Genomic DNA, 26,480 nt, shown 5'->3' with positions numbered 1-26,480 from the left:
CTTATCACATGGTTGATAGATTAGTACGTCTTGTTTTGACTCTATTAGTGTATATAACAACAACAAAAAACTTTTTCAATAATGAAAATTGTTAAGACAAAACTCCGAAGTAAGATGACTGATAAATTTCTTACCGATAATTATCTATACAAAAAAGGAATTAGCCGCTGTTTTTAACATAAATTTAATAATAGATGATTTTAAAAATAGAAAAAAAATATCGAATAACTTTTTCATCATACAAAATTATAAATGATAACTTTTATATATTAATGTCTTACTTTATTTATGATATATATTTTTATTTATTTATAAAATTATTTTGCTAAAAAATATGTAATAAATGAATATTGTATATACATCTCAACAAAGATAAAGTTAGTAGTATGTCTTTTATTTAATTTTATATATATATATATATATATATATATATATTTGTACGTATATTTGATTGAGATTATATATTTTATTTTTTTATTTTATAATTAAAAATATTTTTAGTAAATCATTAAATACGGTCCTCCTAAATAATTATTCTAATTCCGTCTCTCTTATAATAAATTTTAAAATAATAATAACTTGATAATTAGTTTTCGAAACAAGAAAAATAAATAAAAATGGCTAATTTTAGGATGTTTAATGTAAATTAAATATTTTTTTGTTTTGAAAAGAGGGCGGCCAAATTATGAATTTTTTATTTTAATAAATAAATTAATGATCATAATTATTGAAATAAATAATTGAAAAAATGTTTATCAAAATAAATATTTTTTGTATCTCGTTTACACGATCATTTTGTAAGTTGCGGTAAAGGAAATAAGATAGGTGGACGCAACACGTGTATATACATGTATTTATTTTTTTTAAATAAAAAATATTAATAATATTCATAATCTAAATTTTTAGCATGTAATTAATACATAAAAAATTTATAGAAAATATTAAAATGGATATTTCAGTTAATACTCAAAAAGAGTGTATAAAAAATTTTAGATTAAATTATGATACAAATATACAATTGGATTGATTTAAGTTTGAAAAATAAAAAATTTCATATCTATTTAAGAAAAGTTCTATGATAAGAATAAATACGGTAATTATGCCCACTTCTAAAAATTAAAAGATGAAAAATGTGAAGTTGATGCGTGATAAATAAAATAAAAAAGATGAGATCATCTTTACCAATTGTTAGGAAAGGTTGATGGGGATAGTGGGAGATAGCCGTTTCAATTCTCTTTCCTCTATCCCATTATCATCACTTAACAATTGGCAAACGGTTATCTCATTTTTTTGTATTTTATTTATGGTGCATCAACTTCATGCTTCACATCTATTCATTTTAATTTATTCTATCAACCTTTTTAGGTACTAATTGCATGCTAAAAATTTGGATTATTGATATTATTAATATTTTTTATTATTTTTAATTTTTTATTAGAATAAACGAGAGAAAAGAGAAGTATTTATTTCAATAAATATTTTTTAAATTATTTATTTTAATAATTATTATATTTATTTAATTTATAAAAAAAACCCCAAATTACATGTTAATTAAAAATTAATGATAATAAATTAATCGATTAGTGGGGGAGGTGTGAGAAAGCAGTGATTTTCCCGCTAAGTAGAAATGGCAGAGAAGATTTGAAATGTGGGGTGAAAGTGAAAAAGTAAGGTTGGGGAAGTGAGAAAGAAAAGCAAGGGAAGGGTGATAGTGAAACTGATAATGGGGAAGAAGGCAGCAAGAGCAAGCGAGTACGAGAATGTTCGAAACGCTCGCATGTTAGAGAACCAAGCTCGCCTGGAATCTCTTGGGCTTCTCAAAACCGTTTCAGAGCTCAGAAAGCATCACAACTCTCCAAAACCGAAACCAAAGAAACCCAACCAAAAGAAGCTCTTCGCTCTCACACCATTGCGCCGCTCTCAAAGACTCAATCGCACTAACACCCTCCCACTCTCCCCGAAACAAGGTAGTTTTATTTGATGCATCTGTCTTTACTCTTTCTCCAATCACTCAATTGTTATAGTTGTGACAGAGAAGGAGGAAACTGAAATCGATCGGGAAGAGAAAGAAGAGGAGGGGGAGGAGTTTAGGCCTGCCAATGCACCTTTTGTTAAAATAAGTATTGAACAGCTTCAGATTCTAGAAGAAGCTTCTCCGAGGCGCTGCAATCGGAACGGCAGAGGCAGTATCTACAATCCCACTTTGGGGATATGCTGCCATTTCTGCAGGTATTCAAATTCCAGACTACTATTCTCTGATTATCAAATTTAGGGATTTTAAACAAACTATGTATAACGCATAACCCTAATCACAAAACATTAGCTACTTGTTTCTGCTGATTTCTCTAGAATCTTCTATGATCACTTAAATGCAGGCAAAAGACACTCTGCAGTGAAGAAGATTGCCAAAGATGTGGCAATTTTGATGTGGATGAGCCATGTCTAGGTAAGATTTAGTATGGTGTTTTAATTTGTATTTTTTTTCTTCTACGATGCTTTTAACTTAGCAATTTGGTAATGTACTCCCTTTCAGGTAAGACTGATTGTTCTGTCTGTCACTCTAGCCATGGTGTTTTCTGCAGAGCATGTCTCAAGGTTCGATATGGTGAAGGTAAGTTACAAGTTGTTAATCTAAAAATAAGGCAGCAAAACTGCCTTTTTGAATTAAACGTGCATTAATAGAAATGTTGCATTTCTTTTAATTGTGCTTCAAATACTATATTGTAGTTTAGGGTCTTCCATCTAGTAGTTATGTACCATCTTTAAGGTTAATGTTCAAAATGGTTCCTAAAAGATCATGTGCGTCAATTTGGTTTTCAAAAGTCAGATGCTTTAAATTGGTTCTTGAAAGTTACAACAGTGAATTAAATCGGTCTTTCTGTTAGATAGACAATGATATGTCACAAAATGATTTATGCCACATGTCATTATCTACCTAACGGAAGGACCAATCCAACTTACCATTATATCTTTCAAAAGATCAATTTGAAATGTCTGATCTTTTGAGGACGGAATTGATTCACGCATGACTTTTCTGGACCATTTTCACTATTAACCCACCATCTTCTCTGAAGTCTCATGCCTGTATCATGTTATGAAATGACAATCGAACTTTTGGATCATTTGGTCATAATATGAACTATTTTTGCTAAATGTTAAGCTCTTTAATCGGGAGGTATATGAAATGATACATTATAGGCTTTTAACTTATATGAAGTGCTTTCTTGTTGATAGTCTGAAACTGTTCACTATATTTCTGAATTAGAAATGGAGGAAGTGAGAAAGAACAAGGATTGGATGTGCCCACATTGCGTAGAAGAAAAAGGAATAAACCCTTTCTGGGTATGCAACAGGTAGAGCTTCTGAATGCATGCAGAATGTAGATAGCTTGTATAACTAATGGAAGAGAATATTTTAATCCAAGTTTTGTTATTTGTATATATGGTATGCGGGGGATTTCGCCTACTCACATTGTTCAACATTAGATGAGATATACACTCCATCTAATGCTGAATCAATATGCAAGTTGGTATGGTGTCTCACGCATCAAATGTCACGTAACATTTTTCTTTTATCCGATTAATGATGCTGTTTCTTTTTAACCATAATTGGTTTATAACTGTATATAGCTCAATTTGCCTGAGGAAACGGAAGATAGCTCCAACCGGTTTAGCAATATATAGAGGTTTGTCTTCATCTTTAAATCTACCTTTATGTTGTAATTGCTGTTCCTTTGTTGATGATATCTTTGTTTTTGTTCTTGTTTGTCTTTCTTCTCATCTTTGATTGATTGAAATAAAGCTCGGGAAATGGGATACAAATCAGTGGCACATCTACTAATGGAAGAACTAAAAAGTGGAAAGCACAAAATATAAGGGATTCCCATGTAACGTTCGTATGTATTACGTAAGCAACAATTATTAGTTTTTCTATGTATCCTAGTAGAAAATTTGACATGATCATGTTAAAGGGTAAAGACCAGAGACACCTTTGATTTCGTTTTATTTTTATGCTGTATTAATTTCTTTACGAGGAACTACATGTATGTGTGAAGGTGTATCTATGAATCTCACTACACTCTTTCCAAGTCCCTCGTAGTCTTCTGTTGTTTTACTAAACAAGTCCATTGTACGCGTCACTTTAGACTTAAGAGTCTATCCATTCAAAAGATAACATAGATAACATGGTCTCTAACTCTAGTTGTCATGAGAAAATGTGCCTCTATCTCTGTCAAGTTACCTGTCAAATTCTAAAGAAAATTGCATTTTTAGCAGTCTAATTTGTACAATAATGTCAGGTGAAATTTTGTTTCAATCAAGTTTCCAACCAAATTTCCATAGATTTAGAATCAAATGATGTTATATATTATTCAGAGTACCATGGATTGATTAAGTTAGAGTTAATTGATATTAGATTAATTTATTTTGTCGTTAAGTTGGTTTTGTCATTATATTTAGATTTTTTCTTTTATGTTTAAAATATTTTGATTAGTGTCTATGTATACAGGAGATATGAAAAGAATTGTCATGAATTTTAAATAATACGGTGATAACAAAAACACAATATATGTTTTCAACGTCTTTTGTTCAAGTTGGGACATAAATTTTAGGCATAAAATACCTTTTTTTCCCACCAATTTTATCGATTTTTTCTTTTTATATTTCCAATCCTATTATATTTTTCTTCTTTTGTAAAATAATTATATTTGAAAGATGATAAAAATAGTTCAAATAATTTAAAATTATTTTATTTAATATTCAATAATTATTCTAGAATAATTATATAATATTATAGATATAATAAGTATATAATTATATATATTATATGTTTAAACTTATAGATATTAAATTAAATAAAATAACTTTAGTTATTGTGTTTTAAACAATACCGTAATTTAAAAAAATTTGAAAGAATTTATTTCTTTTATGATCCTAATAATGTCTAGCTAATGAAAGTATAATTACATATATGTTACCATCGCAAATATAGTACAATGAATATATTTACATTCTTAGATACTTCTTATTTTTTATATTAAAAATAAGAAGCGAAAAAATAAAAACTTTGCCTTTTAAATTATAAAACAAAAAAAATATACAAAAGACATGTAAAAAAAAGGGTAAATTTCATTTTCTATATAGCAATAATAGTGGAACACACAAATTAGAAGAACTCGACAACAAATTTCACGTAATAAAATGAATGAATGAAATTAAATAGAATACATCTCGATGAGAAAATCAAAGTAATACGTGTAAAAAAAGGATTTCTATTGGTATTTTAAGTATATACTTATATTTATTTATGCTATATATATGTATATAATTGCAAATTCAAATACTCAGGAGTCAAGGCTTATATTTATATTTCTAAGGGTTATCCGGCTTCGGCATCACGATCTTGAAAGAAATTACTACTTCTGCACCTTGTAACACTAAAAGTTGCCGCCGGCGGTTTACCATTCGAAATCAAAGGAACCCTGAGCCGGCGACACTGAACAACCGGCGGATTGAATCGGCTGCTCTTGAACCTTCCAAACTTAGCCCTTATTCTAACATCCAAATCGACGGCCAAGTCATTGAAAATGCCCACACTCCTCTCCATGTTGTACTCAGCAATTTGTTTTGGCCCGAGTCGAATCGAGCTTTGTCCTTCGAACACGGCTTCTTGAAGGAGGGTCGTGTTCTTGTGACCTTGATCAAATGGCGCCAAGTTGACGGCAGCGAAATTCCTGTCTTTGTACCACGCGTATGCGGTGATCCTCCTATAGTACACCACCACGTTGTTGTTAGGGTTTCTTGCTGTGATGTTGACTTTGAATTTGTAGTTCAATGTGGTGTTGTTGTTGGTGAGATTGAATTGAGTGAGGGAAGCATTAGTTACTTGGAATTTGACACTTGATGGAGATATGATTATCCAAAATAGGAATATGGATAGAATGAAGCACAGGAATAAGGTGTAGAGTGTGACGAAGATGCAGCAAAAACTGCACCTGAATGATCTCAAACACATGTTGATGATGGTGATTTGTGATAGCTAATAACAATGATTGATAATTAATGATGAATCTGGTGTAATATTTTAGTGGATATATATTTGTAGAGGGTACCTCCTTAGCTTATGATTATATGTGTTTAATATGGTGTGTAATTTCTTGAGATTTTTCTAGGAGATTTCCTCGTAATAATGTTACAAAGCATATAGAAGAAACGTTGACTTTTTATAACCGAGTAAGAAACTCTTATTTTCAATGGGTTTGTGCATCAAGAAAGCTCTGCTCAAAGTGGAACAAGAATATGAATAGGTAGACTTTGTCATAATTAAATATTCATATATAATTAGTATAAATAGATATTGATCAGTTCACTTAGTCATATTAATCAATTTGGGTTGGTAGTATGATTAATTTAAATTTAGTTATCCACTTAAATAAATGTTAAGAATTTAAACTCCATCTTATATATGTATTAGTATGTACAAATTATTAAAATTAAGAAAAAGTTTAAAAGCTCACATTTTTATTAAAATCTGACGAGTACAAAAAAAGAATAATTACACATCATTAGATATAATCTTACATTATTAAAAATATTAATAATAATTAGTTAATGACTATAAATTATAAAACTAACTAATCTCATAGCACTCTTTAATTATTAATTTAGGGTATCATTGCCCCATTTGGATTAACATAACTCCGCCACTGCCATAGAAAGACTTTTAAATGAAATTCGACTGCAATAAAATAATCTTTGGCATGTTAAAATATATAATACCATAAACAAAAAAAAGCAATATGTCTATTGATTTATTTTGTATGAATTAGATATTTACAATTATTTTAAAAAATCTTGAATTTAAATGCCAAATAACTTTTTTATTTATAAATTATATACAAAGGGTATTTTAGAAAATAACTAAATCAGTTTGATATCTCTATTTTATATATATATATATATATATATATATATATATATATATATATATATATAATAGATTCTAAAACAATAAAATTAAATAAATATGTAAATATAATTTATCTAAAGCTTCTACATACTATATATAATAATTAAATAATCAAAATAAAGCTCCTATGTTGGCTTGATGGAGGAATCATGGGATTAAGCAAGATTATTTGTTTGATCCTCCCCCAATTCAGTTTTGAAATTTAGTAATTTGGGATAAAATAGTATTCACTAGCTTATGCCACTATTATCCCATGAATCTGATGAACAAATTCAGAAACGTACGTTGAATTTGTGAGGGAATATATATATATATATATATATATATATATATATATATATATATATATATGAGTTAGTTTGTTAATCTTTTGCTATTTTGTAATAAAACACTGAAAGAATAAAAAAAAATAAAGATAAAAAATATTGTATTTTGTGTTTTTTGATTAAAAAATTATAAAAATAAATTTAAATATATATATTTATTATTGTCTATAAAAGATAAAAAACAAATAAAGATACGAGAATAGTAAATAAAATAATAAAAACTAAAATTATGACTAAATTTATGTATTTTATTAGGGTGAATTTATAAACTTGTGTGAGACTTCTTTGTTGTAATTATAGGCTAATATAAAAAAGTGGTTTAATACGTCCCTATAAGTTGGAAGATGAAAAATATCAAGAATACTGACCTTATGAGATTAAGATGAAAAGATTGAAGAGACAAAAATTCGGTGAAGATGACAACTAGCTATCAAGAAGAAGAAATGTATGTGGAGAAGTTTCATCACTCTAATTTGAATTTTTTGTCGGATCAAATAATAATCAACCTCCAAATATTTGATCCGTTCATGAAAAATCGGATTAGCAACAATATGAAGGGCACTTTGATTATCATGATGCATTCACATTTTTAGTAGTTTGTAGTTGTTATTTTTTTAAATAGTGTGGTAGTAACTTAGTGTTTTTGTTAGGAATTTCATACTTTTAATCTATATTCTTGGTATTTCTTTTCATAAATTCAAGTTAGAGATTTTTCTTACTTTAATTGAAACTTTTGGTCCTTTCATCAATGCTCTTTGAAATTGTTTTATGCTTTTATAAGTATAGGAAATGAAACAAAAATCAAAAGAATAAAGGAGAAAGTTAAGGACACGTTTTGGAATAAAAGACACGCTTTGAAAGTCAAGGACACACTTTTTTCAAATGCCAAAAGCAATACATTTGGGTTTAGAAGATGTGCCGTTCAACGTGAAAATGTTGGCGTCCAATGGCATTTATGCATACGCATGAAATTGTTAAAATAAATGAGCTCATGCGTACGCATACCCCATACATACGCACAAATGGTGATTTCAGCAATGTCATGCGTACGCATGACTCCCCTTTTACGTCCCATACTAGTTTTGTGATATCCCACGCTGAAACAAAATAGAAGCATAATTTGAGCCATGAATTGAATTAATGTTGCAGGCGTCCCACGTTAATCACTTGGCGTGCTACAACAAGTAATAGAGGCCAATTTAAGCTAGTCTTTAAGAAGCAAAAATGTGTCATTCCTCAACTTTCAGGTTTCAATTTTCTCATTCATTTCTCAAATTATCCAAGGATCAAAAGAGTGGATTAAGCCCAAAAATTCAATTTCAATTTGAATTTAATGTAATTTGAATTTTATTTGATTTGTGATTTAGATAGGTTATAAATAGAGAATGAAAAAGACATTTGGAGGGAGGATTCAGACTTCTCCTGCTCCACTCTTCTCCATTTTCTTATCTTTTATATTTTGTAAGTCATGAGTGGCTGATTTTTTTTTTATGGGAGAAAAGAGTTCTATTAAATTTAATGGATTAATTGTGATTTACTCTTTATCTTCAACTCATCTTCGTTCTTCACTTAAAGAATTCAAATATATTGAAAGATAATTTGAATCTCACTTGAATTCTATGAAAACTTGAAAGAGGGATCATGGAATTGAACTTGAAGATCTTTCTCCCAATTCTTGTGAATTTGGGTTTGAGATTAATATGTGACACATAATCAACCTATGATTTGATTTATGAAATTGTGTAGCTCTAAATTAGAGACTAATTTTTATCTCTTCTCATAAGCAATTAGATCAAGACATTGGCAATCGATCAAGTTAAGAGAGATTAAATTACCAAGACATTAAAATTTAATCACTTATGATTTGCTAAGAGATCAATGATTGCAAAATTGAAGATGAGATGAAAAATTATTTGATCCAGAGAATTCAATATCTCTGTACCCCAATGATCTTCTCTTATTCTATTATTCCCTTTCTTTATTAATTGCTTTCAATTAATGCTCATTTTCATTACTTCCTTTACATTTTTGCAATTTATTTTTCTTGCAATTTACTTTCACAGTATTTACATTCTAGCAATTTAAATTCCCAATAATTTATACTTATGTTCTTTATTTTCAAGTCATTTATTACTTCCATTTACTTATTGTTTAAGTCATTTACATTTCATGTTTCTATTGTCAATTGCTCCTAATCAAACTACGAATTGCTTGACTAGAATACTCAATCAACCATTGCATGCTTAATTCCTTAATCCTCGTGGGATCGACACTAATTCACCTTGAGTTTATTACTTGGTACGACCCGGTACACTTACCGGTACTTATGCGAGATTGTAAAAATCCTGTATCATATCACAATATAAAACTAGTGGTCGGATTAGAGAGATGCGTAAAAATGATAACACATTGAGTACCCATTGAAGTTCACAAGTTGTGTTGGTAAGTACACGATATTCTACTTCGGTGGATGACCGGACAATGGTAATTTATTTCTTGGTCTTCCAAGAGACTAAAGAGCTACCCAAGAAGAAACAATAGCTTGTTAAAGATCATAGAGTGTTAGGACATCCAACCCAATTAGAGTCACTAAAGCTGAGAATCTGAATTTTTGAACTTCTAGGGAGAAAAATTCCTTTTCCGCAGCTACCCTTAAAGTAACTCAATACTCGCTTTGCGGCTTGAAGATGAGATTGAGTAGGAAATGCCATAAATTGACTTAATTGTTGTGTTACATACAAGATGTCTAGTCTCGTGGTGTTAAGATATATGAGGCGACCAACCAAACGTCGATAGACAAAGGGATTCAAGAGAAGGGGATTGTCGTCCTGATGAAGTTTTGTAGCACTATCCATGGGAATTGAACCTGGTTTGATACATAACAAATCAGAGTCTTCTAAAATATCACGACAAAAAATTTTTTGAGAGAGAAAATATTTTTTTCTGCTTGAACAACTTCAATACCCAAAAAATATTTCAAAGGATCCAAATTTTTAATTTTAAAATGCTGGTTCAAAATTATTTTAATAGCAGCAGATTCAGAAATAGAATTCCCAATTATAATAATATCATCAACGTAAAATAGAAGAATAGAGATTTTAGCACCAATAAATTTAACAAATAAATTATAATCAGAAATAGTCTGCTGGTATCCATGAGATAGTAAAAGACGGAAGAGTTTTTCATACTACATGCGACTAGATTGTCGTAAACCGTATAGAGATTTCAACAATTTACAACATTGATTCAGGAGAGTTGGAACAATTTCAAGGGGCAGAGATATATAAACATCTTTCGAGAAGTTACCGTGCAAGAAAGCATTATTGACATCTAGTTGGTGTATATACCAATGCTTCATGAATGCCAAAGCCAGGACTAATTTACTAGTGGCAGCCTTGACAACAGGAGAAAATGTCTCTGAAAAATCAACACCTTCAGTTTGAGTGAATTCCTTAGCCACAAGACGTGCTTTATATCTATCAATGGAACCATCTGACTTACGTTTGATTTGGTAAATCCACTTACAGTCAATCGACTTGATACTTGCAGGACAATCAATAAGATATCAAATTTCATTCAACTCAAGAGCATCTATTTCATCTTTCATGGCACTACGCCAACTAGAATGATTGTCAGCATCCTTGAAAGACTTTGACTCTACTTCAGATTAGATAAAGACACATTGAGGAAGAGAAATTTGTGCATGTGAATGAAGGGAAAAGAAAAATGAGAGAGAGAGAGAGAGAGAGAGAGAGAGAGAGAGAGAGAGAGAGCGTTTGAGGGTGGGATACACAGGGGGGAGGCCTTTGGAGAATAAACATGGTAAAGATCCTAGGGTTTGGAGCAAAGAAGAGTATCAAACGCTTGGAGCTTGATTCCTTTTCTGTTTTCGTGGACAACTTGCCGGAGGATATATAAAAAAAAGAACTCTATAATATGTTCAAATGGACAGGCAAGATCATCGACATATATTTATCACAGAAGAACAAAAATGGACACATCTATCTGTTTGCATTTGTACGGTATACTACGAAAGGAGGAGCCTTAGAAGCTGTTGCAGAGATGAACAGTATGATATTGAGAGGCAATAGAATTTTTGTGGGGGAGGCAAAGTATAGAAGGGGATCTCTGAAGCAGAATATGAAGGGCAAGAAAGCGAAGATGATCAACAGGCAGGATGCAGGAGAAAGAAATCCGCAAACGAGGAAGGACAGAGTAGCTGAAGACAAAGTCGTTAAGAAACCATATGAGGCTCCCAGAAAGGATCCAAATAATAATGGATGGACAAGGAAGGTTGAAGTACCGATCGCGAATGAGAATGTAGTCTGGCTACAAAGAAGTATTGTAGGAGATACAAAATTGGCGATTGATTTTAATGCACTACAGCAAAAGATTCATAGGGAATGGCCATGTGTGATGCAAGTAAAAGAGTTGGGAGCATATAAAGCAATGCTAACGTTCGACACGATGCTAAGTGCGAAAGAAGCCTACACCTTCAGAATGAATGATTTATTAAAATTGTTCCATAGGGTTTGGAGATGGGATGAGAATGAGAAGAGTGAGTCAAGAAGAGTTTGGTTGGAGTGTTATGGAGTTCCATTACACGCATGGTCAAGGGATACTTTTCGCAGGATAGGGGAGCAATGGGGTGAGGTAGTCGCATGCGATAGCCTGACGAAATTGTGTAATTCATTCAGTGTAGGTAGAGTTTTGATTGATACGTGTATTTTCGAAATGATTAACGAATGGATACATGTTACAATAGGCACTAGTGGGTTTGACGTCATGGTAAGAGAAGTCGGTGGAGAGGTGTATCGAGAGGAATGTTTCTTGAAGTTGAAGAATGATATGAGAGGCAAACACACTGTAGCGGGAGAAGAGGTACAGGAAGAAGGGTCTGACGACACTTTGAACTGTGTTGAGGAAAGGAGGGTTGGTGGCTGGGACATGGCGGCAGTGTTGATGACGGTAGAACACAGGAGCGAAGAACAAGATAAGGGCAGGATGGGAAATTCATATGCAGAATGGGATGAGTGGAACAACAAGAATTCAAAAATGCTTAATGAGGGCGCTAATTACACGGCATTAAAGGTGATTCATGATTTTCGGGTATCAAGTGATATTAATGAGGACATTGATTCGGAGGATACAATTTCTACCAATTATGGGGACCGTTATGGAATTCAAATGAATGAGAATGCAAATAAGGGTAATGGGCTGGCAATTAATTGGCCCAAGAAGCTTGCTACAAGGAATGGAGTATGGGTGAAGGAAGGAGCCCGATTGGAAGGTGTTGCTGATGGGCCCAACCAGCTTGTTACAAGGAATGGATCATGGGCTAAGGAAGGAGCCCGATTGAATGAAGCTGCTGATGGACTTACTGACCGGGTGGGGACTGACCCGGATTCCTTGTTGACCGGGCAGGAATTCCACGATTTGGGCAAGCTCCATACGCAGAAGTCGACTCCTAGCAGCAGGTGGGCAGGCGCGAGGACGAACGGACGGGAGGCGGGACGCGGGCGGCCTGAGGCGGAGGCGAGCAAATCCTCCGCCATGCTAATCAGCCACGGGAAGCAGCCTCGGAGCGGTGATGTAGCGCAAACGAAGGCTGGGTATAGGAGTGGCGCAGTGGCTGTGATGCGATGCAATAAGGAAGGTGGCAGTGGACAGCTACACGAACCGAGGATGCTACACGGGAGACGGTGGTTGGGGGGATTGAAGGAGGGAAGATCACGGTTATAGAAGCCCCCAAGGATGATGCAGAGGAACAACAGCGGAGGCATGTAATTGGCAAAAATACAGAATTAACACAAGCACAAGGGGTATCCTATGACATTGAGGTCTTGGGAATGATGAGCGGCGCAACAACCGCGGGAAACAGTACTGAAAGCGGCAGAGGCAGCGGACGCAATAAACCGGGGGAGGAACTCCGGACCCAAAGCACAACAAAACTGAGACAGGATGAAGGGGAAACCTTGATGGATGGTGAGCCAAATAGCCACGGGAATGGGCAAGTAGATGAAGGAAACCTGCACGGCTCAGAGTCAGAATCAGAGATGGGGTCAGATTCGGATGGTGGGGGTAAAATAACAAGTGAGGAACAAAGGCCGAGCTTCGAACAGGAAATGGCTGAGAATAAAGAGGCTTGGAAATTAGCGGTAGAGTCAGGTGCTCAGTACAGTGATGAGGAGGACATCATGGCTATCTTGCAGGAGCAAAATGAAGCAATTGCTCTGAAACGACGGCAGGCGAAGCAAAAAGCAAAAGCCCAAAGGAGTCGGCCTAAAAATCGAAAATAGGTGTGCAATAATTTTGTTCAATGATTTTGAGTTCTTGGGATATAAGGGGGTTGGGAGGTGCTGCGAAGTTTAGTATGTTAAAAAATTTTAAAAGTAAGTTTAGATCGAAAATGTTGGGTTTGGTAGAAACAAAGAAAGAGAGTATCACTAAATATGATGTAGTACGTATTTGGGGAAGTAATAGAGCGTGTTGGGAGTCTGTAAGTTCAAGCGGGGCTTCTGGTGGGTTATTGTTAATATGGGATGAAATGGTTTTTAAATCGTCTAACTGCTATAAAGGAGATAGATGGTTGTGTATAGAAAGAATGGTGGTAAAAGAGAACTTTCATTGTGTTGTTTGCCTAGTGTATGGACCGCATGTGAGAGCTGAGAAGAAATCCATGTGGGAAGAATTGAGTTATATTGCAAGACTCTGTCAGGTGCCTCTTTGCTTTTTGGGAGATTTTAATGAAATTTTGCATGTGGAAGAAAGGAAAGGAGCCACTAGCTTATCTGCGTCTGCGGAAGATTTTAGATCATGGATAAATGACATGGAGCTGGTCGATTTGCCACTAAATGACCGTAAGTATACATGGTTTAGGGGACAATCATGCAGTCGTATTGATCGAAGCCTAGTTTTATTGGGATGGCTTGATGTATACCCAGAGACGCGTTTGAGGGGTGGGCCAAGAGGATTATCAGATCACTGCCCTATGATCATGGAAGACAGCAGGAAATTTGAAGGCCCAAGACCATTCCGAAGTTTGGATTCGTGGTTTACGCATGAAGGGTTTTTGAGAACGGTAAAGGAAGAATGGAGGGAATTAGGTAACATGCAATTCCTAGAGAAGATGAAAGCACTGTCAGTACCACTCCGCAGATGGCATAAGCAGCATTTTGGTGACTTGAATGAGAGGATAAAAAGGTTTGAGGAAGAAATAAGGAAGGTGGATGATATGGTCAGTAGTGGACACTATGATGGTACACTGGAGGCAAGGAGAAGGGCGTTAGTTAGGTGTTGTGAAAAGTGGTATATAAGACAGGATGTTCACTGGAAGCAAATGTCTAGATCCCACTATACTAAGGAGATGGATAGGAACACCAAATATTTTCACCATGTTGCTTCTGCAAGAAGACAAAATAACCGGATTAAGTCACTACAGATTAATGGGAGGATAGTGAGGAACTAAGCAAGGATCAAAGTTGCCATTCGGGACTTTTATAAACGCCTGTACCACCAGGAAGATTCTCTAAAGGTGAGTTTTAGGGATGGATTGGTTAATCGCTTAGAGAGGGAGGAAGCGGAAGGCCTAGAGGTGTTACCAACAGTAGAGGAGGTAAAAGAGGCAGTGTGGGACTGTGAATCTTCTAAGGCTCCAGGGAATGACGGGTACAATATGAATTTTATAAAAAAGTGCTGGAATGAGATAGGAACAGAGTTCACTACAGCTGTGATAACTTTTTTGAAACAGCAAAATTACCAGCAGACTCTAATGTCACCTGGGTAGCGTTGGCGCCGAAATTTGTTGGGGCTAAGGAGATTAAAGATCTCAGACCTATCAGCATGGTTGGCTGTATATATAAAGTTATCTCTAAATTGCTGACACGAAGAATGAGGAGTGTGATGACAGGTTTAGTTGGGAAATCATAGAGTGCCTTTGTGAAAGGGAGAAAGATACATGATGGAGCTTTAATTGCATGTGAAACATTGCAGTGGTTGAAACAGAAAAAGAAGGCATCAGCGATTATCGAACTGGACTTCCAAAAAGCCTATGACAGAGTTAAATGGTGCTTCGTGGACACTGTATTAGAAAAGATGGGATTTGGTAGAACATGGAGGGCATTGGTAAAGGAATGTGTTACATCGGCATCTATTTTCATTCTGATCAATGGTTCACCATCAAAACCGTTCAAGATGGAGAGGGGTCTAAGGCAAGGTGATCCATTATCGCCGTTTTTGTTTGTTCTGGTGGTGGATGTGCTAAATAGGATGATTGGAAAGGCGGTAAGGAACGGTCGGATATCTCCACTATTAGTTGGGCGGGATAATATAGAGCTGTCACACCTACAATTTGCTGACGACACTATATTATTATGTCTGCCAGAAGAAGGAACAGTGAGAAACTACAAGAGACTTCTGAGATGCTTTGAATTGATGTCTGGTTTGAGCATTAACTTTGAGAAGTCTAACTTGATACCAGTGAACTGCAGCCAGGAGTGGGTTAGCAGGATGTGTCAGCTTTTAGGGTGTCAGGAGGCAGCCCTACCGGTAAGGTATCTTAGCATTAGCTTAGGAGCAAATCCATGGTTGGTAAAAACGTGGAAGCCGGTTTTAGATAAGGTCGAGGAAAAATTGAGCCTGTGGAAAGCAAAAGTCCTTAGTAAGGCTGGAAAGCTGGTGCTCATTAAGTCGGTGATCAACAGTCTACCTATTTATTACCTGAGTTTGTATAAGATGCCAAGTGCAGTTGCTAGAAGAATCATTACCTTGCAGAGGAGGTTTCTTTGGGGGAAGGATGATGGACAACCTGGAATGGCTCTCGTGAAGTGGGAATTGGTCAAAGCACCAAAGAAGCTAGGAGGGTTGGGGGTGGGTGATTCCGTTGTCCGTAATACTGCTTTACTATTTAAATGGTGGTGGAGATTCTCAATGGAGGACTGCCTTTTATGGAAGAAGATTGTGTGCTCCTGTAATAACCTAAACCCAAATCACTTGTTGTCAACTCAGACGCTACCAAAGAAGGGGGGACCGTGGAGAGATATATGTCAAGTACAAATAAAAGACCAACATGTTAGGCAGAAGATGATTGATGGCCTTGCTTTGGAAGTAGGAGATGGTAGATCCACCAGATTCTGGGAGGATACATGACTCCAAATGGGAAAGTTGAAAGACTTATTTCCAAGACTCTTCTTGATTTCAACCAAAAAAGGATCAGTAATTAGGAACTGTGGGTTTTGGGATGGGATAGAGTGGGTTTGGCACTTCCAGTGGAGGAGGGAACTACGCTAATGGGAGTCCGATACAGTAGACCAGCTGCTGCAGATCTTGCAATCTGTTAGACTCATAGCAAATATGCAAGATAGAGTGGTGTGGAATTTTGACAAGGAAGGAGTTTTTTCTACTAACCCATTTGTGTAAGTATTGCAGGAACATACCTTGGATGAGGAGCTTCACAACTATAGATTCACAAAAGACATTTGGAAAGGAATAGTTCCACCTAGAGTTGAGCTGTTCACTTGGTTCGTGTTAGTAGGGAGGGTCAACACAAAGGACCGGCTATGCAGACTGAAAATTCTACAACAGAATGATAACTTATGTGTATTGTGTAAGAAAGATGTTGAGAATGTACACCATTTGTTTGTTGCTTGTGAGTTCTCTTGGCAGGTGTGGTGTGCGTGGATCTCAGCTTTTGGTCAGAGGTGGACTGCACCAGGTAACTTGAAAGAGCTTTTTGAGAGTTGGAGATCCATGCCAGTAAGAAAGGAGCAACGGAAGCGTTGGTTAGCTGGGTTTTTTTCTGTGCTATGGATTATTTGGCTACGACGGAATGATGTCATTTTTCAGAGAAAGACAACAGGAGTTGTAGACTGTGTGGATCAGTCATTTTCATGTGCTACAGAGTGGTGTGGTTAATAACTCAATGTTGTTGATGGCTATGCCGGAGATGACATCTGAGTTAATTTTCATGTTTCTAGAGTCATTACTTTGCTCCACTTGAGTGTTGAGCTCTTTCTTTCAAAAAAAAAAATTTGTGTATGTGAGAGAAAAATTACAAATATAATCGAAAAGGTAAATTGGTGATCGGCGAGCTCGGTGGCTGTGAAAAAAAAAGGGGCTTCTCTAATGAAGGAGATGGTGATAATGGGCTTGATAGAGAAAAGGATCTAGAAGGAGATGATGATGTTGTGTTGGATATAGAGAATTGAGATGTGTCTTGGTTTAGTAAGACTTCGATGGAGACTAAAGAAAAAACGGGAGATGTTAATGGTGTAGGTGAAGATGAAATATCATAATGGATAGGTTAGTGGAATAGGAATAGGTTCTGACAAAAAAAAAAAAAAACTAACTAAATTTTGTTTGAGGTATGTTTGATGATGTTGGGATAGGTGTATAAAATTGGACATGTTTTATGACTAAGGACAAGATCATTTTATAAAAAATTACATTTTTGAAAATCTCAATCCTTTTAGCTTCTAAAACATAAATAATATATCGTTTAAAACCATATTAAAAACTAATAATCACAGCCTTTTTGGCTCTTAGATCAAATTTTGATATATTTGCCATTAGGGTAGAAACAAAACATAAGCATTAAAAAATTTTAAGGTCATGATAATTTGGTGGATGATTAAAAAAAATCTCAAATGGCATTTTAGAATTAATTTGCGAACAATAAAATCTATTAAGTAAATAAACAGCATGATTAACAACATAAGACCAAAAAGATAATGGTAAATTAGATTGAAGTATAAGAGCATGAGCTATATTTAAAATATGTTGATGCTTGTGTTCCATCTTTTCATTTTGTCGAAGGGTTTCAACACAACTTCGTTGATGAATAATGCCCTTTAAAGCATAAAAATCATGCAAAATGAATTCTGGTCTATTATCGGAATGTTTATTTTTTACTTTAAAGTTGAATTGTGTTTCAAGTAAATTAATAAAATTATTTACATAATTTTGCACTTCTCTTTTTTATTTTAATAAAATAACCCATGTAAAGCGACTAAAATCATTAACAATAGTTAAAAAATATCTATTATTTTATTAGTCATTATATATTACTAACTTTACAACCAAAATGTGTCACATGTCCCTTTCTTATTATAATTGAGATCAAAATTTTTCTTCCAAAATTAAATAGTTCTCTCCTCCTTTCTCTCTCTCTTTCTCTATCTCTCTCATTCCTTCACCCACTCTATTTCTCTTATTCTTATATCCGTTCTGTCTCTTTTATATATCATTATCAATAACTAATTATAAATTTAACAACAAAAATATATAATATTATATTCTCTAACTGCAATTAAAATTAAATTAAAATTGAAACTGAAATTAAAATTGAAATATTGAAATTGAAATATAACTATATTATATTACTAATTTAACAATCAAAATGTGACATGATACTCTTTCATTAAAATTAAGATGAAATATTTCTTCCAAAATTAATAAATTCCCTTCCTCCGTAGTCTTATCTACCTCTCTCTCCTTCTCTATTTCTCTCTACCATTTCCACTCTATATATAATTTATAATTTATATTTGATATTACTAATTTGATAAACTAAAATGTATCACGCGGTATTCTTTCATTACAATTATAATAAAATCTTTCCCTCCAAAATAACATAATTCAAATAGATTCACAAAATTATAAAATATATATTAAATTTATAATTATATATAATTTCATAATATTATTTACATAAACATTTTATTATTGTATGCATATTTTTTTATTTAGTTTTAAATTTATACCGTTTATCTTTTTAATTTATATTTTCACTTCTATTTCTTTAAATATTTATTACATATAATTTAGCTGCTAGGAACTTTTTCTCATATAATCTTTTTATAAAAATAGTCTGATTCATTAAATATTAATTTTTTTTGTCATAATCTATAAATTAAGATAAAGTCGACATAGTTTCAAAAGATTTATATTCCTATAATAACATTTCCAGCAAAAATACTAGTTAATGATTAATTTTGAAATTCATATCTTTTTAACATCAACAATGCGTTCATAGTTCTTAGGTAACTCCAATGGTCTTTTGCCTTGGTTATTGATAGATATTCTATTCATAATAGCAATGCACAACCAAATCTCCTACCAGGTCTCTGGTTCTCGACACTTGAGAACCACCGATCTGCTTCTGCAATAACTTCAACACCGCCATTATTTCAGCAAATTTGGATCTCTGCAGTACTTAAGACTATCATCCAATCACAACGAACTCCTCCAAATAAATAGTACATGAACAACCTAATTTCATTATGATGCTAAGATTGATTCCTCAAAGTTTATAGCAGCATCAACCATATTCTATCTTGTTTGAGATCAATTCATTTTATGTTTATTAGTCTAATCTGAAGAGTAATTTTTGTGAAAGTAGCTATTATTCACTTCCATCTAAAACTGAATTTGAAGCTTATAATCGAATGGTGGGTTCAACTAGAAACCAAATAAGCTGACAAAATATTAAATCAAGTGTCCCGCAATTATTTCAAAGAGACAAACTGAAATCTAAGTATAAAGGAAAATTCATACTAGAGATCTTCAATATTGTCTGTGCCATGCTTCAACTTAACATGCTTGAGTGCACCTAGCAATCAGTAAGTATGGAACAGATGATATCCATGATAAGAATCCAAATACTCAACCACCAATACAAGGTCAATATCAGTTTTATAGAATAAGTTAATCAGCACTTAACAGAGAGGCTATATAATAGTTCAACTTTTGATCCCAAAAGAAATTGTATTAGCATTCAAAAATATTCTTCAAGAACAAATGCAATTTCAATCTGTACAACATTGTTTCACTTTTAATTCTTTATTCTAACCCCACTCATCACAATGCAGAGAAGATTTAGAAAATACCAAAGAAATAGGTGTAGAAATAGTTGTACTTGGCATTAGAATCACCAAATCTTTCATGACAGGTGTAGCTGATAACAGACAACAAAACTACAAACCATGTTTTAATAATAAAAACTTTTCAACATGATTTTAAACAAGAACAATGTAATAATCCCTATATAGGATTTTTCAACAAGAAATAATGAAATAATGAAATAATTCAATTAAGCATTAACTGCAGAGTTTAACAAGGGTTTTAAGATAACATTAATTACAACTGTACATTAAGTATGGAAATGAACATAATGAACATATTTTCAATTGATTTCTAAGAATTAAAGCCGAGTAACATTAATTATGAAAATGAACAAAGGTTTTAAGATAATACATATTTGAACCAAATTAGCCAACTTTCCTAGAAATTCCTTCTTGCACAGCCTTTTTTATTTGAAACATCAAGTGTAATCAGAGACTTAGTATACAGGTTTCTTCACCTATGATCAGATTTTGAAAAATAACAAAAATGTTGAAATTGTCAACAACTAAAGTGGGGTCATGCATTTAGTAGATGTATTTGTTTCAAAGATGGCAGTGAAAATCATGCATCTATGTCCATTAATCTTGCCACCGCATGTCTTTTAGAAGAATTCTAAGAAGATTCAGTCAAATAAAGCACAGTTGCTCAGCAGACCAATCACGAGCTCTTAATTACTATCAAGAAATCTTAAGCACTAACCCACCAGTTACAACTAGGAATATCCGCCGAAACAGAATGCATGATAGCCTTGGTAACAAAGACTCAAAAATCAGCCAATAACACAAGTTCAAAATTAGTTCAATAACAGTGAGATAACCAAAATCAAGGTGATAGTGAGTTCATGGCATTTCCCAAATCCTCCAACCCAATAGATATAAAATTTACCAAGTTCTGTACAAATTTTGACAACAGAAAATTTATTAATTTGAGTTGATTTATTTCTCCTTAGTGTCTTTTCAATAAGCCTCTAGCAATCATTTCATGAAGATGTTTCAGCGCTTGATCATTTTCACCTTTTTCCAACAGAGCACGAATAGTTGTTTCGTAAGTTACAGCATCCGGAGAGCAACCATTGTCTTCCATTTCCAACTTTAAGGCCAATGCTTCATGAAGTAGGCCCTCTTTGCAGAGCCCATTGATCATAACATTGTATATCCTTGTGTTTAGGTGATAGCCTTTAATGGAAAGCTCTTGAAAAATCTCTTTTGCATTTTTAAGTCTTCCACTTTTGCACAGGCCATCTATAAGTATGGTGTATGTAAATATATTTGGATCAATGCCACTCTCTTTCATTTGATTGAATAACATAAGTGCCTTGTCATGTTGTTTGATATTGAACAAAGCATCCATCAAAGAACTGTAAGTGACTATATTAGCGGGTTGACCTCGATCATGCATCTTTTCAAGAAGCTCCAAGGCACAAAGGATTCTCCCTGATTTTCCCAAGCCATCAATTAGAGTACTGTAAGTTACCGTGTCAGGAACCAAGTTCTTGCGATGCATCTCTTCGAAGAGATTCAAGGCGTCATCGATCATTTTACTTTTGCAAAAGCCATTAATCATGATAGTGTAAGTCCGAACATTAGGAAACACTCTATTCTCGGCCATTGTGTTGAATGTATATTTTGCCTTATCTACCTCATTAACCAAACAATATCCATCCATTAAGCTGCTATAAGTAACCACATCTGGTTTCACACCATGTTTTGCCATTACAGTCAATACACTCTTAGCATCTTTGATCTTTCCATCCTTGCATAGCCCATCGATCAAAGTATTATAGGTATAAACATCAGGAGTAATGTTTCTAAGCACCATATCACTTAACAAATCAATGGCTTCCTTATATTGACCTTCAAGACACAATCCAAAAATGAGAGAATTGTATGTGATAACATCTAGAGAAATTCCCTTAGCAAGCATCTCAGAGTATAAATGAAAAGCCTGACTTACAAGTGTATCCTTGCAGAGGCTATCAATAATTGCGCTGTACATTAAGACATTAGGAGCAATTCCATACCGTGGGATCTTTCTCAACATTTGAATAGCAGCTGATGTGTGACCGGTCTTACAGAGCCCATTGATCAACGTCCCATAAGTGACTTGATTAAAGTGAAATCCATGAGCCAGCAGTCTGTCATGAAAGCGCACTGCTTTTTCAACACTACCACAGAGATAGAGACCTTTTAGGATTGTTGTCAATGTTACCGTATCAGGTTGATAATCCATTCTGAAAATCTTGGCCAATACAGAGAAAGCAAGCGTCATACGACCCACGCCGCAACAACAATTAATTAGGATGCTCAAAGTAAATAAGTCGGGAGCGATTCCTCTGGCTTGCAATTGCCGAAAAAGGGAAATGGAAGTGGGGAAATGGTTGGTCTTGGCAAGAGACCCCAAAATCTTGTTAAATTGGATTATTGATGGAGGGCGACGCATAGAGAGCATGCGAGTGAAGGAATCAACAGCTTCATCAACTTGGTAAAGGGATGGGGGCTCAGAATGATAGTGAAGGGATGAAGAGGAAGGGAAGGAAAGAAAATTAGGGATTTGGAGAAGAGAATACCTAAAAATGAAAGTGAACCTTGAGGTTGAGGATGACAACATTTTAGTGATTCCCACTTTCTCTGTTAAGTTAGAGGGACTGCTCTCTGCTCTCTGCTCCAAGACGTAGACGACTAGACGTTGCTATCTCTGCGCAAATAGTTTTCTCAATGGTTTCTGGGTATGTCTAAGACAAGGACAACAACTTTGTGCAGCCCATTACATGCGTCACCTTTATATAAATCGTTAGACTTTATTAAAAAAATTAAAAATTAATATAAAAATAGAGTATTGATGAATTTTGATAAATATAAAATATTTTAATATATAAATAAATATTTTTTATATAATAATATAATCTTTTATTTTTTAAATAAATAAATATAAAACACAAAAATATAAAAAGTGAGTATTTTTTATTTACTAAAATTAATTATTATACAATAAAATTTTTATAATATTCAAATATTATATTAAAATAATATTTTAAACTGTAACCAAAAAATATAAAATAATTAAATTTTATATTATTTAACAAATAATTAAATTATTATATTTAAAATTTATTAATTAATTATTTTTGTTAAAAATATTTGTAAAATTTAAAATATTCACAATTTTTTTAAATTTATTCTTTTATTCTTTTGTATTTTTTTTTCTTCCAACATTACAATTTCAATCAATCACCAACTAATATTAGCTATTTACACAGACTATTCATTATTTTCGATAATCTTAAATTTTAAATTTTAAATCTTAAATTCTATATCTTAAATTGATTTTATTTTATTTTATTTTTAATTTTTTTACTTAAATTTTAAATAATTTTATTATATTTAATTTTAAATATTTTTAGTAGCATTTTTTTCCTACATTTTCTAAATCAAACAATAAAAATTTAATTTTTTTATTTATTTTCTTTTCCTGCATTTTCTTTTTTCTCATATTCCTTCAAACCAAACAATGTGTTAGTAACATTTGCTATCTTAGCAATGACAAGTCTATATGTTTGCTTAGATGAAGAATTTTCTGTTCTTTTACAAATAATCATCAATTCTATTCTATGAAAAATCACTTTATAAATTTCATTTTTCACATTTCTTTCTACTTTTTATAATTTAAATTTCGAGTGAGAGATGTATCGAGACAAAAAGATTAAAAGTACATTTCTTTTTTTGAATTGTACTATTTAAAAATTTCACATAATTTCTTTGTTTATGTGAAAATTAGGGTTAGGGTTAGTTTAATAATTTCAAATAAAAATGGGAATAATATAGTAATTGAAACCCAAATTAAATCCAACACTAATTATATATAGAAGATACTATTTATTTTTCAATTTCACAAATTACTTTCAATAAAATGTTCAAATCCAAAAATTAGAAATAATATAATTAATTTCTTTATTTTTTAAAATAGTAGTATTAATATTTTTAAATATTAATTATTTAGTCCAAATCATATAAAATTCTTATTATTTTATAATTACTAAACTTTATAATTTAAATATAGAAAAACTCAATAATTATAAAATTGGATAAGAGTCTTAATTTATTTCAAATTCAATTAATCAAAACTGTTTTTAATTATTTTTAATAAAATAATTTTTGAAATTAAAACTGTAAATAACTATATAATTTGAAATTTGATCATAATAAGACTTTTCAAAAATTTTGAATCTTACATTTTATGTTTTCTGATTAAAAAAATATAAAAATAAAGTTATATATATTTATTATTGTCTATGAAAGATAAAAAAATAAATAAGGATACGATAATAGCTAATAAAACAATAAAACCTAAAATTATGACTAAATTTATGTATTTTATTGGGTTGAATTCATAAATTCGTATGAGACTTCTTTGTTATTGTTATAGGCTAATATAAAAGAGTGGTTTAATACATCCCTGTAAGTTAGAGGATGAAAAATATCAAGAACACCGAGTTTATGAGATTAAGATGAAATAGTTGAGGAAACAAAAATTCGGTGAAGATGTCAGCTAGCTGTCCAGAAGAAGAAATGTGGAGAAGTTTCATCACTCTAACTTGAATTTTTTGTCGGACCAAATAACAATCAACCTCCAAATATTTGATCCGTTCATGAAAAATCGGATTAGCAATAATATGAAGGGCATTTTAATTATCATGATGCATGCGCATCTTTTGTACTTTCTAGTTGTTATTTCTTTAAATAATGGTAGTAACTTAGTGTTTTTGTTAGAAATTTCATACTTTTAATCTATATTCTTAGTATTTCTTTCCATAAATTCAAGTTAGATATTTTTCTTACTTTAATTGAAATTTTTGGTGCTTTGATCAATGCTCTTTGGAGTTGTTTTATGCTTTTATAAGTGTAGAAAATGGAACAAAAATCAAAAGAACAAAAGAGAAAGTTACAAACACGCTTTGGAATAAAGGACACACTTTAAAAGTCAACACACTTTTTTCAAATGCCAAAAGCAATACATTTGGACTTGGAAGCTGTGCCATTCAACGTGAAGATGATGACGTCCAACGGCATTTGTGCATACGCATGCCCCATGCGTACGCACAATTGTTAAAATAAGTGAGCTCATGCGTAAGTATGCTCCATACATGCACACAAGTGGTGATTTCAGCAATGTCATGCGTACGCATAATCCCGTTTTATGTCCCACACTAGTTTTGTGGCATCCCACGCTGAAGCAAAATAAAAACATAATTTGAGCCATGAATTGAATTAATGTTGCAGGCGTCCCACATTAATCACTTAGCCTGCCACAACAAGTAATAGAGGCCAATTTGGACTAGTCTTTGAGAAGCAAAAATATATCATTCAACCTCAACTTTCAGGCTTCAATTTTCTCATTCATTTCTCAAATTCTCCGAGGATCAAAAGAGTGGATTAAGCCAAGAATTCGATTTCAATTTGAATTTAATGTAATTTGAATTTTATTTGAATTTATGATTTAGATAGGTTATAAATAGAGAATGAAGGGGACATTTTAAGGGAGGATTCATACTTCTTCTGCTCCACTCTTCTCCATTTTCTTACCTTTTATATTTTGTAAGCCATGAGTGGCTAATTTCCTTTTCATGGGAGAAAAGAGCTCTATTGAATTTAATGGATCAATTGTGATTTACTTTTTATCTTCAATTCATTTTCGTTCTTTACTCAAAGAATTCAAATCTATTGAAAGATAGTTTGAATCTCACTTGAATTCTATGAAAACTTGAAAGAGGGATCATGGAATTGAGCTTGAAGATCTTTCTCCCAATTCTTGTGAATTTGAGTTTGGGATTGATATGTGACATATAATCAACTCATAACTTGATTCATGAAATTGTGTGACTCTAAATTAGAGACCAATTTTCATCTCTTCTCATGAGCAATTTGATCAAGATATTGGTAATTGATCAAGTTAAGAGAGATTAAATTACCAAGACATTGAAATTTAATTACTTATGATTTGCTAAGAGATCAATGATTGCATGATTGAAGATGAGATAAAAAATTATTTGATCCAGATAATTCAATATCTCTATACCCCAATGATCTTCTCTTATTCTATTATTCCTTATCTTTGTTAATTACTTTCAATTAATGCTCATTTTCATTGCTTTCTTTGCATTCTTGTAATTTATTTTTCTTGCAATTTACTTTCACAGTATTTACATTCTAGCAATTTAAATTTCCAATAATTTATATTTATGTTCTTTATTTTCAAGTCATTTATTACTTTCATTTATTTATTGTTTAAGTC

At 32.7% G+C, this 26,480-nt stretch overlaps 4 protein-coding genes and 1 long non-coding RNA gene across 7 annotated transcripts; 2 read left to right on the top strand and 3 right to left on the bottom strand.

The window, feature by feature from the left end:
- The first annotated feature begins 1,689 nt into the window (after positions 1 to 1,689).
- LOC130982845 (uncharacterized) lies at positions 1,690 to 4,174 on the top strand. 2 transcript variants are annotated; one of them, XM_057906963.1, is made up of 7 exons: positions 1,690 to 1,967; positions 2,034 to 2,229; positions 2,376 to 2,446; positions 2,534 to 2,611; positions 3,266 to 3,353; positions 3,630 to 3,685; positions 3,802 to 4,174. In XM_057906963.1, the coding sequence occupies exons 1-7, from the start codon at positions 1,724 to 1,726 to the stop codon at positions 3,873 to 3,875; spliced, it is 807 nt and encodes a 268-aa protein (XP_057762946.1). In that variant the 5' UTR covers positions 1,690 to 1,723; the 3' UTR covers positions 3,876 to 4,174. The 2 variants fall into 2 exon arrangements, with proteins under 2 accessions (XP_057762946.1, XP_057762945.1); XM_057906962.1 differs by having other exon boundaries at positions 2,025 to 2,229.
- Positions 4,175 to 5,125: 951 nt separating this feature from the next.
- LOC130982676 (NDR1/HIN1-like protein 10) lies at positions 5,126 to 6,093 on the bottom strand. Its single transcript, XM_057906724.1, has one exon. The coding sequence runs from the start codon at positions 6,010 to 6,012 to the stop codon at positions 5,377 to 5,379; it is 636 nt and encodes a 211-aa protein (XP_057762707.1). The 5' UTR covers positions 6,013 to 6,093; the 3' UTR covers positions 5,126 to 5,376.
- Positions 6,094 to 13,701: 7,608 nt separating this feature from the next.
- LOC130981325 (uncharacterized) lies at positions 13,702 to 16,439 on the top strand. The gene is made up of 4 exons (XM_057904922.1): positions 13,702 to 14,529; positions 14,812 to 14,960; positions 15,002 to 15,137; positions 15,285 to 16,439. Exons 1-4 carry the CDS (start codon positions 13,702 to 13,704, stop codon positions 16,437 to 16,439), a joined length of 2,268 nt encoding a protein of 755 aa, XP_057760905.1.
- A 2,891-nt stretch (positions 16,440 to 19,330) lies between these two features.
- On the bottom strand, positions 19,331 to 20,291 carry LOC130979307 (uncharacterized). The gene is made up of 3 exons (XR_009086628.1): positions 20,177 to 20,291; positions 19,845 to 19,899; positions 19,331 to 19,494 (listed from the first exon to the last, which is right to left on the bottom strand). It is a non-coding gene; the product is annotated as an uncharacterized LOC130979307 (long non-coding RNA).
- A 307-nt stretch (positions 20,292 to 20,598) lies between these two features.
- Positions 20,599 to 22,924, bottom strand: LOC130982546 (pentatricopeptide repeat-containing protein At1g62930, chloroplastic-like). Of its 2 annotated transcripts, XM_057906585.1 has the most exons (2): positions 22,759 to 22,924; positions 20,599 to 22,430 (listed from the first exon to the last, which is right to left on the bottom strand). In XM_057906585.1, the coding sequence occupies exon 2, from the start codon at positions 22,419 to 22,421 to the stop codon at positions 21,138 to 21,140; it is 1,284 nt and encodes a 427-aa protein (XP_057762568.1). In that variant the 5' UTR covers positions 22,422 to 22,430; positions 22,759 to 22,924; the 3' UTR covers positions 20,599 to 21,137. The 2 variants fall into 2 exon arrangements, with proteins under 2 accessions (XP_057762568.1, XP_057762567.1); XM_057906584.1 differs by having other exon boundaries at positions 20,599 to 22,924.
- Between the last annotated feature and the right edge of the window lie 3,556 nt (positions 22,925 to 26,480).

This window comes from Arachis stenosperma, chromosome 5 (genome assembly GCF_014773155.1).
Source record: "Arachis stenosperma cultivar V10309 chromosome 5, arast.V10309.gnm1.PFL2, whole genome shotgun sequence".
NCBI lineage: Eukaryota > Viridiplantae > Streptophyta > Magnoliopsida > Fabales > Fabaceae > Arachis > Arachis stenosperma.
The sequence above is the reverse complement of the archived record's forward strand: the minus strand, read 5'-3'. Positions and strand labels throughout refer to the sequence as shown.